The 12,555-nt window shown below is 37.1% G+C and overlaps 1 protein-coding gene across 5 annotated transcripts in view; it reads left to right on the forward strand.

The window, feature by feature from the left end:
- Nucleotides 1–2,201, forward strand: part of HELQ (helicase, POLQ like) — a 40,409-nt gene extending 38,208 nt beyond the window's left edge. For all 5 annotated transcript variants that reach the window (XM_033410016.2, XM_033410020.2, XM_049709362.1 and 2 more), the window contains one exon: nucleotides 1,983–2,201. In XM_033410016.2, coding sequence (XP_033265907.1) covers nucleotides 1,983–2,081 — 99 coding nt within the window. In that variant the 3' untranslated portion in view covers nucleotides 2,082–2,201. The remainder of the gene's footprint in view (nucleotides 1–1,982) is intronic.
- Nucleotides 2,202–12,555: the final 10,354 nt, after the last annotated feature.

Here is a 12,555-nt window from a genome sequence, read left to right on the forward strand (position 1 = left end):
GCTTCCATCTTATGGACTGAGGTACACGCTCTCCTTCCCACCATCCCTTCTGCTTTTCCAGTAAGCTTGAAAGAGTAAAATGGATATTCCTTGCAGGATTTTGAGTAGAAGAGTGGGTTAGAGGTTGCAAATAGGGGATGGAAGTAAGGAAAACAGTTAGGATTATACTGAGGTTAAACAGGTTTTTGCAGGAATGCCACAAAAAAGTTGTGTGTCCTTAGTACATCAGATCAGGAGCCACAGGATGTCACTTTATCACATTACTGATAATGACTTTGATCATTTGGTTAAGGAGGTGTCATCTGGCAAGCTTTTCCACTGTAAAATTATTATTTTTCCCTTTTTATTAGTATTTTTGGAGTGGATACTTTGAGACTATGTAGATATCCTATTCTTCATTAAACTTTCACACACTTGTTTTAGCATTCATTGATGATTTTTGCCTCAGTTATTTCTATGATGTTTGTCAAGTGGTGATTTTCTAGCTCCATTGTTCCCTCTATATTTTTTATTGGCATTTTACTATGAGGAAAAGCTATTCCTTCCTCATTTATCTTTTAATTCATTTATTTATATCAGAGTGAATGATGGGTTCATACTTATTTTGATACTCAAATGGTCTCAGAGTTGGCCAGGAAGAGCCCCTGCAGACTGGCTCCTGTGTCTTTTTGGCGTGTCCCCATCATTATTGGTGTACTTTCTTACTTTCTGGTTGTATCTGTCAGGGTCTAATCATTAGGAACAGAAACCACACAGTAATTTGAACAGGAAAGCTTAATATAAAGAATTAGTCAGCAATGAAGACTCAACACAGCCAAAAATAAAAATAAAATAAATTAAAAAAAAAAAGAATTAGTAACAGAGGTTACTAGTTGGCCTCTGAGGGGTAAACAGAACACTTCAAGTCATTTGATGTTGGTGGTGTTCTCTGTATTCTAGTAATGTTGACATGTGAGTTTTGTATGGTTTACTTATTGTCCTTTGTGATCTGTAGAGTGCTTACAGGATATGTTGGCAGATTCATTTTGCAGGGTCACCATTACCTCAGTTACTGGAAAGCTTACCTAATTACATTTTTTTTTCCTTGACTTCATTGCTTTATTTTTTTTTATATTTGAAATTTCCTTTTTTTAATTAATTTTTATTGGAGTATAGTTGATTTACAATGTATTCATTTCTGCTGTACAGCAAAGTGTCAGTTATACATATACATCCTAATTACATTTTAGACTCCTTTATATAGTGCTAAATAATGCTATGCTTTATATCAAATTGGTAGAGAGTGGTTTTCTTCCTCTGTGTGATTTTGCTGACCTTTTTATCATAAAAATGTTATAAGAGAAATAGTGCAAATATTTCACACCAATATACTCAAAACCCAGATGCAACAAATACGAATATTTTATTTCTGGCTTTTTTAAAGAAAGGGGAGAAATCGTTATTCAGCAAATATTCATTGACATCCACTATGCGCTGGGTTTAGAAATACTTTCTTTGCTCATTATGCTTCTTTTGAAATTAGCCATATTAATTTTAGGAGCTTGAATAAAACTTTTCTTTGAAACACTGATAAGCTTTTAAAAGATAGCATACTAAACTTTGAGGAATAGTAAAATCCATATATAAAGGATAACATTTTCAAGAACTAATTAAATTTTTGCAAAATTGTCTTAAATTTTATAGATTAAAAGTTAATTTTTAAGTGGCTGAGTCTTCAATAAAACAAATCTTTGAGAGTATTAAAGCTCCCTTATTTTTGGTATACCAAATGCAGTGATCAGCTAAAATGGCTTTAACTAAATGTCTTAGCTTCATTAATTGTAATCACTTGTTCTTAAGTGGCCATTTTTCAATCTCATTATTAGTTTTAATGTCTAGTTTGGTGGTATGTAAGGATTCAGGTGTCAAACAGATGGTGGTAAAATGTTAGCAGTTCTCTAGAAATCGGTGTTTTTGCCTCATGTCTTGATTTTTTATTGTAGTTGCTGTTGCATGAAAAAGCAGAGGCTTTGCAAGAAGAAGTAGAAGAGTTATTGAGACTGCCTTCTGATTTCCCTGGTATTGTGGCCTCTTCTGTTTGAAAAGGCATGAAACTGTCACATGAACATTTTTAAGTGTGAATTATTTATTGTACATATGTTTTATTAAAGATTCCCTGTAATTTATGAGTGAAAAAATATATTTTAATTATATATTAAGAACTGTGGATGATGTTTGAATATTCCTGTCACCCATAATTGCATACATAATTATGCATTATTTCTTTGCTCAAAAATCTGGGGTTTACCACAAAATGAAATCCAACTTTCTCAACATATCCCCAGCCTACCCTTGTAGCCAGATCTTTCATTATCCTCTTACCCATTTCTTTCATCAAACTGGACTATTTAAAATCCCAGAATTTTCCCTGGGATTTCCAAACTCTCTCTTTCCTAACTGCTTTATGCTATTCCCCATGCATGGGAAATTATCTTTAAAATGTACTAAATACTTCAAGTTTCAACTAAGAATGCTAGAATACTATCTCCTCTAAGAAATTGTCCAAGTTCAACCTCCTCCCCACCCCATACATCATGGGTTCTTACCCTCCTATAAGTATTGTGAGTCCCTCATTTATGCCCATGTCTTTTTTATTTTTATTTTCTTTTAATCCCCATTTTTTTTATTCAAACAGAAAGTCACAAAAATTATAATCATCCTCATCAGTTCACTCAGTCCCATGTAATTAATTTTTTTTCATCTTGATATTTTGTTAGCACTTTTATGAATTCATCAGCTTTCCATTAGAGTTCTGAAAATGCTTATTCATTCAGCTCAGCAGTATAGTCAGTTACCAGAAACCTGTACTTGTTAGAGTCTTTTCCATGAATTCCTTGAACATGAAACCCTTTTATAGGAATATATTTGCAAAAGCATCAGAGTACACCCAGAACTGTCTGCAAATGACAAAAGACTTAAAAATGACCACGGTTAAAGATTTGATGAAAGTTCATGATAATGCAATTGACAAGGAAATTTAGTTATTTCTGAGATGTACGTTTTAAAGTAATAACTAGAATTATGACTTATTATACCAGAACATATAAGATTTTTAGAAATTTCATGTACTGTCTGAAACATTTATATTAACATATTTCCATACAAATAACCCAAAAAAAGTTTAGTATTAGTTGTTTTTTTGTTTGTTTGTTTATAGTGCAGGTTCTTATTAGTCATCAGTTTTATACACATCAGTGTATACATGTCAATCCCAATCGCCCAATTCAGCACACCACCATCCCCACCCCACCACGGTTTTCCCCCCTTGGCGTCCATACGTTTGTTCTCTACATCTGTGTATCAACTTCTGCCCTGCAAATCAGTTCATCTGTACCATTTTTTAGGTTCCACATACATGCGTTAATATACGATATTTTTCTCTTTCTGACTTACTTCACTAGGTATGACAGTCTCTAGATCCATCCACATCTCAACAAATGACTCAATTTCATTCCTTTTTATGGCTGAGTAATACTCCATTGTATATATGTACCACAACTTCTTTATCCATTCATCTGTCGATGGGCATTTAGGTTGCTTCCATGACCTGGCTATTGTAAATAGTGCTGCAGTGAATATTGGGGTGCATGTGTCTTTTTGAATTATGGTTTTCCCTGGGTATATGCCCAGTAGTGGGATTGCTGGATCATATGGTAATTCTATTTTTAGATTTTTAAGGAACTCCATACTGTTCTCCATAGTGGCTGTATCCATTTACATTCCCACCAACAGTACCAGAGGGTTCCCTTTTCTCCGCACCCTCTCCAGCATTTGTTGTTTGTAGATTTTCTGATGATGCCCATTCTAACTGGTGTGAGGTGATACCTTATTGTAGTTTTAATTTGCATTTCTCTAATAATTAGTGACGTTGAGCAGCTTTTCATGTGCTTCTTGGCCATCTGTATATCTTCTTTGGAGAAATGTCTATTTAGGTCTTCTGCCCATTTTTGGATTGGGTTGTTTGTATCTTTAATATTGAGCTGCATGAGCTGTTTATATATTTTGAAGATTAATTCTTTGTCCGTTGATTCATTTGCAAATATTTTCTCCCATTCTGAGGGTTGTCTTTTTGTCTTGTTTATGGTTTCCTTTGCTGTGCAAAAGCTTTGAAGTTTCATTAGGTCCCATTTGTTTATTTTTGTTTTTATTTCCATTACTCTAGGAGGTGGATCAAAAAAGATCTTGCTGTGATTTATGTCAAAGAGTGTTCTTCCTATGTTTTCCTCTAAGAGTTTTATGGTGTCTGGTCTTACATTTAGGTCTCGAATCCATTCTGAGTTTATTTTTGTGTATGGTGACAGGGAGTGTTCTAATTTCATTCTTTTACATGTAGCTGTACAGTTTTCCCAGCACCACTTATTGAAGAGACTGTCTTTTCTCCATTGTATATCTTTGCCTCCTTTGTCATAGATTAGTTGACCATAGGTGCGTGGGTTTATCTCTGGGCTTTCTATCTTGTTCCACTGATCTATGTTTCTGTTTTTGTGCCAGTACCATATTGTCTTGATTATTGTACCTTTGTACTATAGTCTGAAGTCAGGGAGTCTGATTCCTCCAGCTCCATTTTTTTTCCCTCAAGACTGCTTTGGCTAATCGGGGTCTTTTGTGTCTCCATACAGATTTTAAGATTTTTTGTTCTAGTTCCGTAAAAAATGCCATTGATAATTTGATATGGATTGCATTGAATCTGTAGATTGCTTTGGGTAGTATAGTCATTTTCACAGTATTGATTCTTCCAATCCAAGAATATGGTATATCTCTCCATCTGTTGGTATCATCTTTAATTTCTTTCATCAGTATCTTATAGTTTTCTGCATATAGGTCTTTTGTCTCCCTAGGTAGATTTATTCCTAGGTATTTTATTCCTTGTGTTGTAATGGTAAATGGGAGTGTTTCCATAATTTCTCTTTCATATTTTTCATCATTAATGTATAGGAATGCAAGAGATTTCTGTGCATTAATTTTGTATCCTGCAACTTTACCAGATTCATTGATCAGCTCTAGTAGTTTTCTGGTGGCATTTTCAGGATTCTCTGTGTACAGTATCATGTCATCTGCAAACAGTGACAGTTTTACTTCTTCTTTTCCAATTTGTATTTCTTTTTCTTCTCTGATTGCCATGGCTAGGACTTCCAAAACTATGTTGAATAATAGTGGTGAGAGTGGACAGCCTTGTCTCGTTCCTGATCTTAGAGGAAATGCTTTCAGTTTTTCAGCATTGAGAATGATGTTTGCTGTGGGTTTGTCATATATGGCCTTTGTTTTGTTGAGGTAGGTTCCCTCTCTGCCAACTTTCTGGAGAGTTTTTATCATAAATGGGTGTTTAATTTTGTCAAAAGCTTTTTCTGCATCTATTGAGAACATCATATGGTTTTTATTCTTCAGTTTGTTAATATGGTGTATCACATTGATTGATTTGCATATATTGAAGAATTCTTGCATCCCTGGGGTAAATCCCACTTGATCGTGGTGTATGATCCTTTTAATGTGTTATTGGATTCTGTTTGCTAGTATTTTGTAGAGGATTTTTGCATTTATATTCATCAGTGATATTGGTCTGTAATTTTCTTTTTTTGTAGTATCTTTGTCTGCTTTTGGTATCAGGGTGATGGTGGCCTCATAGAATGAGTTTGGGAGTGTTCCTTCCTCTACAATTTTTTGGAAGAGTTTGAGAAGGATGGGTGTTAGCTCTTCTCTAAATGTTTGCTAGAATTCACCTGTGAAGTCATCTGGTCCTGGACTCTTGTTTCTTGGAAGATTTTTAATCACAGTTTCAATTTCATGACTTGTGATTGGTCTGTTCATATTTTCTATTTCTTCCTGGTTCAGTCTTAGAAGGTTATACCTTTCTAAGAATGTGTCCGTTTCTTCCAGGTTGTCCATTTTATTGGCATAGAGCTGCTTGTAGTAGTCTCTTAGGATGCTTTGTATTTCTGTGTATTTCTTTGTATTTCTTTGTATTTCTATTTTGTATTCTGTGTCTGTTGTAACTTCTTTTTCATTTCTAATTTTATTGATTTGAGTCCTCTCTTTTTCTTGATGAGTCTGGCTAATGGTTTATCAATTTTGTTTATCTTCTCAAAGAACCAGCTTTTAGTTTTATTGCTCTTTGCTATTGTTTTCTTTGTTTCTATTTCATTTATTTCTGCTCTGATCTTGATGATTTCTTTCCTTCTGCTAACTTTGGGTTTTGTTTGTTCTTCTTTCTCTAGTTCCTTTAGGTGTAAGATTAGGTGGTTTATTTGACATTCTTCTTGTTTCTTGAGGTAGGCTTGTATAGCTATAAACTTCCTTCTTAGAACTGCTTTTGCTGCATCCCATAGGTTTTGTGTTGTCATGTTTTCATTTTCATTTGTCTCTAGGTATTTTCTGATTTCCTCTTTGATTTCTTCAGTGATCTCTTGGTTATTTAGTAACATATGGTTTAGCCGCAATATGTTTGTGTTTTTTATGTTTTTTTCCCCTGTAATTCATTTCTAATCTCATAGTGTTGTGGTCACAAAAGATGCTTGATATGATTTCAATTTTCTTAAATTTACTGAGGCTTGATTTGTGACCCAAGATGTAATCTATCCTGGAGAATGTTCCGTGTGCACTTGAGAAGGGAGTGTAATCTGCTGTTTGGGGATGGAATGTCCTATAAATATCAGTTAAATCCATCTGGTCTGTTGTGTCATTTAAAGCTTCTGTTTCCTTATTTATTTTCATTTTGGATGATCTGTCCATTGGTGTAAGTGAGGTGTTAAAGTCCCCCACTATTATTGTGTTACTATAGATTTCCTCTTTTATAGCTGTTAACAGTTGCCTTATGTATTGAGGTGCTCCTATGTTGGGTGCATATATATTTATAATTGTTATATCTTCTTGGAATGATCCCTTGATCATTATGTAGTGTCCTTCCTTTTTTCTTGTAACATTCTTTTTTTTAAAAGTCTATTTTATCTGATATGAGTATAGCTACTCCAGCTTTCTTTTGATTTCCATTTGCATGGAATATCGTTTTGCATCCCCTCACTTTCAGTCTGTATGTGTCCCCAAGGCTGAAGTGGGTCTCTTGTAGACAGCATATACATGGGTCTTGTTTTTGTGTCCATTCAGCAAGCCTGTATCTTTTGGTTGGAGCATTTAATCCATTCACATTTAAGGTAATTATCGATATGTATGTTCCTGTGACCATTTTCTTTAATTTTTGGGGGTTTTCCTCTCTTATGTTTCCCACTTAGAGAAGTTCCTTTAGCATTTGTTGTAGAGCTGGTTTGGTGGTGCTGAATTCTCTTAGCTTTTGCTTGTCTGTAAAGCTTTTGATTTCTCCATCAAATCTGAATGAGATCTTTGCTGGGTAGAGTAATCTTGGTGGTAGTTTCTGCCATTTCATCACTTTAAGTATATCATGCCACTCCCTTCTGTCTTGTAGAGTTTCTGCTGAGAAATCAGCTGTTAACCTTATGGGAGTTCCCTTGTATGTTATTTGTCATTTTTCCCTTGCTGCTTTCAATAATTTTTCTTTGTCTTTAATTTTTGACAATTTGATTACTGTGTGTCTCGGCATGTTTCTCCTTGGGTTTATCCTGTATGGGACTCGCTGTTCTTCCTGGACTTAGGTGGCTATTTCCTTTCCCATGTTTTCATTAAGTTAAGTTTTCAACTATAATCTCTTCAAATATTTTCTCTGGTCCTTTCTCTCTCTCTTCAACTCTGGGACCCCTATAATGCGAATGTTGTTGTGCTTAATGTTTTCCCAGAGGTCTCTTAGGCTGTCTTCATTTCTTTTCATTCTTTTTTCTTTAGTCTGTTCTGCAGCAGTGAATTCCACCATTCTGTCTTCCCGGTCACTTATCCTTTCTTCTGCCTCAGTTATTCTGCTATTGATTCCTTCTAGTGTAGTTTTTATTTCAGTTATTGTATTGCTCATCTCTGTTTGTTTATTCTTTAATTCTTCTAGGTCTTTGTTAAACATTTCTTGCATCTTCTCGATCTTTGCCTCCATTCTTTTTCCAAGGTCCTGGATCATCTTCACCCTCATTATTCTGAATTCTTTTTCTGGAAGGTTGCCTATCTCCACTTCATTTAGTTGTTTCTCTGGGGTTTTATCTTGTTCCTTCATCTGGTACATAGCTCTGCCTTTTCATCTTGTCTGTCTTTCTGTGAATGTGGTTTTTGTTCCACAGGCTGCAGGATTGTAGTTCTTCTTGCTTCTGCTGTGTGCCCTCTGGTGGATGAGGCTATCTGTGAGGCTTGTGCAAGTTTCCTGATGGGAGGGACTGGTGGTGGGTGGAGCTGACTGTTGCTCTGGTGGGCAGAACTCAGTAAAACTTTAATCCACTTTACTGTTGATGGGTGGGGCTGGGTTCTCTCCCTGTTGGTTGTTTGGCCTGAGGCAACCCAACACTGGAGCCTACCTAGGCTCTTTGGTGGGGCTAATGACAGACCCTGGGAGGGCTCACACCAAGGAGTACTTCCCAGAACTTCTGCTGCCAGTGTCCTTGTCCCCACGGTGAAACAGAGCCACCCCCTGCCTCTGCAAGAGACCCTCCAACACTAGCAGGTAGGTCTGGTTCAGTCTCGCCTGGGGTCACTGCTCCTCCCCCCGGGTCCTGATGTGCACACTACTTTGTGTGTGCCCTCCAAGAGTGGAGTCTCTGTTTCCCCCAGTCCTGTCGAAGTCCTGCAATCAATTCCCACTAGGCTTCAAAGTCTGATTCTCTAGGAATTCCTCCTCCTATTGCCAGACCCCCAGGTTGGGAAGCCTGACGTGGGGCTCAGAACCTTCACTCCAGCGTGTGGACTTCTGTGGTATAAGTGTTCTCCAGTCTGTGGTCACCCACCCACCAGTTATGGGATTTGATTTTACTGTGATTGCACCCCTCCTACCGTCTCATTGTGGCTTCTCTTTTGTCTTTGGATGTGGGGTATCTTTTCTGGTGAGTTCCAGTGTCTTCCTGTCAATGATTGTTCAGCAGCTAGTTGTGATTCTGGTGTTCTCGCAAGAGGGAGTGAGAGCACGTCCTTCTCCACCGTCTTGGTTCCTCCTTCCCCATGTCTTTTTTAATGTGACTAGTTTGAAATCTCCTGGAGGGCCAAGACCTTTGTTACCATCTTTGTATCCACACAGCACCTACCCCAGTTTATCGCACAAAGTAAGAACCTCTGTGAAAACGGAATTCTACTCAAATTAATAATTTAAAGATTCTCTTTAAACACAACTTAAATATTGGCTCTCCCCCCTCCCTTTTCAGATTAATAGTTCAAATGTAGATGACTGGTTAAACTAGAAAAAAAGTAATAACTAGCAATATTTATAAGTACTGGACTGGTTTAAAGTTTTCCTCACCTATCTGAGAGACATCCATTGGAAACTTTGCAAATAGATCCACAGTCTAAGTTCTTTGTGCCTTACCATTATAGACCATTATGATATGGGCACACCTCAGAAATACTGTGGGTTCGGTTCCAGACCACCACAAAAAAGCAATTATTGCAGTAAAGCAAGTCACATGAATTTTTTGGTTTTCCCATGCATATAAAGTTATGTTTACACTCTACTGTAGTCTGTTAGGTCTGCAGTAGCATTATGTCTAAAATAAAACAGTGTATATATCTTAATAAAAAATACTTTATTGCTAAAAAGTGCTAACCGTCATCTGAGCCTTTAGTGAGTTGTAATCTTTTTGCAGTAGTAACATCAAAGATCACTGATCACAGATCATCATAACAAATATAATAATAATGAAAAAGTTTGAAATATTGTTAGAATTACCAAAATGTGACATAAAGACACAAAGTGAGCAAATGCTGTTGGAAAAGTGGTGCCGATAAAATTAGAGTAACTTGCCCAAGGTCACGTACTGTTAGTGGCAGAGCAGGGATTCAGACCCAGCCAATCCCAATCTAAAGTCTCTTTACTTAACCAATATACAGTATTGTTTTCGTATAATTTTTCCCATTTTGTCCTTCCTGAATGTCCCTTTCACCTTGCTTGATTTTGTCCCTAGCATTACATCACATTGTCACACCTCACCCCTCCATATGAGGCACAGTATGGCATCCTAATGTCCTGGTAGAATCCTGGGCTGTACTGCACATATTCCATTTATTGCAACTAAAAAGATTGTAAAAGAGCAGCTGGCCCACCTACTGGCTGCTTGGGTACAGCCACTGAGGTGTGCCCCAGAGGTCCATAGTTAAGCCTTCGGTGTTTTAAAATCTAGAAACCCCAGTATGGTTAGTTTGCTCAAGTGAGCAAGTCTCTAAGTGAGCCCTGATTCTTGCTAACCAGTTTGTAAGAGACTGATTAATAATCCCAACTTATTAGTTTAAGATTCGAGATGGCAAGTTGGAGGGGTACCTTTACGGAAACTAGAAAACCTGTACCTGCAGTCTGGGACCATCTCCCCCTCCCCCAATCAGTGTCTCTCTAGGTCAATCCAACTGAAAGGCTGTAACCAAGGGTAATGATGGGCGATTAGCCCTGAAAGATATTAAAACGTAAAGAAATTGAAACAGTTCAGCTGTAGAGAAGAAGAGAAAAGTAGATTAGTGGGAACAGAGTGGAGAGTAAAAATAGATTCAAAAACATTTAAGAACTTATATATAATAAACATGGTTTTTCAGTTTTGATTGATAGAAACTCAGGTATATCTAGCTTAAACAAAAAAGAAAATTTAGTAGCCACATTCTCAAACCATAGCAGTCATAGAACTGGCCTTGGAGCAACTGGAGCCAGAGACTCAGCACCTCAGGACTTGCCACCTCTTCTTTGTCAGGCAACTCTAGACTGACTCAAGAGCTTCAAGATCAAAGCAAAATGAGCTCTCTGCTGCCATTCCAGGTAGAGAAGCTGCTGGGAGGGATTCTCATTGGTCTAATTGGTCCTTTGCCCACCTCTGTGGCCAGGGTGTAGAGTTTTTGTTTTGTGTTAGTTTTTTCAGAAGCTGGAGGGGAGGGATGATAGGCAGAGAAATCAGTAGCTACTACAGGTGACACTTGAGTCACAGTGGAGAAGATGGATAACTCAGTGAATGGAATTCAAACAGTGGCTATCTCATGTTTTAGGAAAATATTAAGCTGAATCTCTACCTATGTTCCTAAACCAAGTTAAATTCTAGGTAAATGAAAAGATTTGAATGTGGACTTTTTGATGGTATCATCTGACTGCATGAAGCATCAAGGAGTGTACCCACAGTTCCTTTGTATCAAGCTTCAAGACATTAAAATTTCAGCAAGTCCAGGAAAAAGGAAAAAATTTTCCTTTTTGTATTTTTTTCAAGCTTGCCCATTTCTAGAATGTTTAATTTCACCAACATCTTTATAATGTCCTGGCTTCTTTGGATTTGCATTATAAGCTTAAATAACCACCACCAAAAAAGAAAAAAGGATTTTTTTTTTTCTATTGGGTACATCAAATTTTGGGTCAAGTTTAAGTGTTTCAAACCCAGCTATCCTCTCAACAAATATCAAAACTGATATTTCTTCAGTCCTTTCAGGAAGGACTAATGTAAGACTCTCCTGGGCTTTCTGCTTCCATTTGTAAGAACCTTCCCACACAAGAATCACTACAGCTTTTTAATTCCACACTGTTTTCCTTACAGCCATCTGAGATACATGTTTTTTACCCTATGTTACAAATGAAGAAAGTGTGGCTTGCCCAGGATCACTCCATTAATAAGAGACAGAGCCTAGGTCACACCTAGGTCATGCTGATAATTCTTTCTCTGATTGTGTTTATTTGCATTATAAGCTACCCTATGTGTGTTTGGAAAGGAGTTGATCAAGATGGCAGACAGCATGTATCAATATAATAGCCCCTCGTCCTGCCTAAAATCCTGTGAAGTGATTAAAAATACAAATTTGCTGTGATGAATTAGCATGCTTCATTTTTCATTTTTAAAATAGTCTTTTGATCCTTTTCTTCAGTAAGTGGTTTCCCAAGTGATATGTGGTCACTTGGAGTAAAACTTAAGATGTGATAATTCTCTTTCAGGAGAATTACATACATCTCTTTCAGGATTTTTGTAATGTATAAAAAATTTGCTATTAGAATTAAAACTACCACTTTAGAGGAAATGAGTGATTTTGCTCCAGCTGAACCAAACGTATTAGATGATTAAACCTCCCCAAAATGATCCATATGCACAGAGAGGGCAGTAGAAGCTTTAGTCTAAGGGCTGCGCTAAAACATGTGAACCTGGCGGCACAAGTTAATACACTGATGGAAGGGGCCTCAAGCCAAGGCATGCAGGCAGCCTCTAGAACCTGAGAAAGGCAAGGGAACAGATTCTCTCCTAGAGCCTCCAGAAAGGAACTCAGCTCTGCTGACACCAGCTGTTAGCGCGTTGAGACCCTTTGAGACTTCTGATCTCCAGAACTGTAACATAAATTTGTGTTGCTTTTAACCACTAAATGTGTGGTACTTTGTCACAGCAGCAATAGGAAACGAACACATCTGAAAATAGCCTGGAACACAATTGGGGAGCTACCATTCTGCAGGACCCCTTCTGGATCTTAGCATATGAGCAA

The sequence above is a fragment of the Orcinus orca genome, chromosome 4 (assembly GCF_937001465.1).
Source record: "Orcinus orca chromosome 4, mOrcOrc1.1, whole genome shotgun sequence".
In the NCBI taxonomy this organism is placed as follows: Eukaryota; Metazoa; Chordata; class Mammalia; order Artiodactyla; family Delphinidae; genus Orcinus; species Orcinus orca.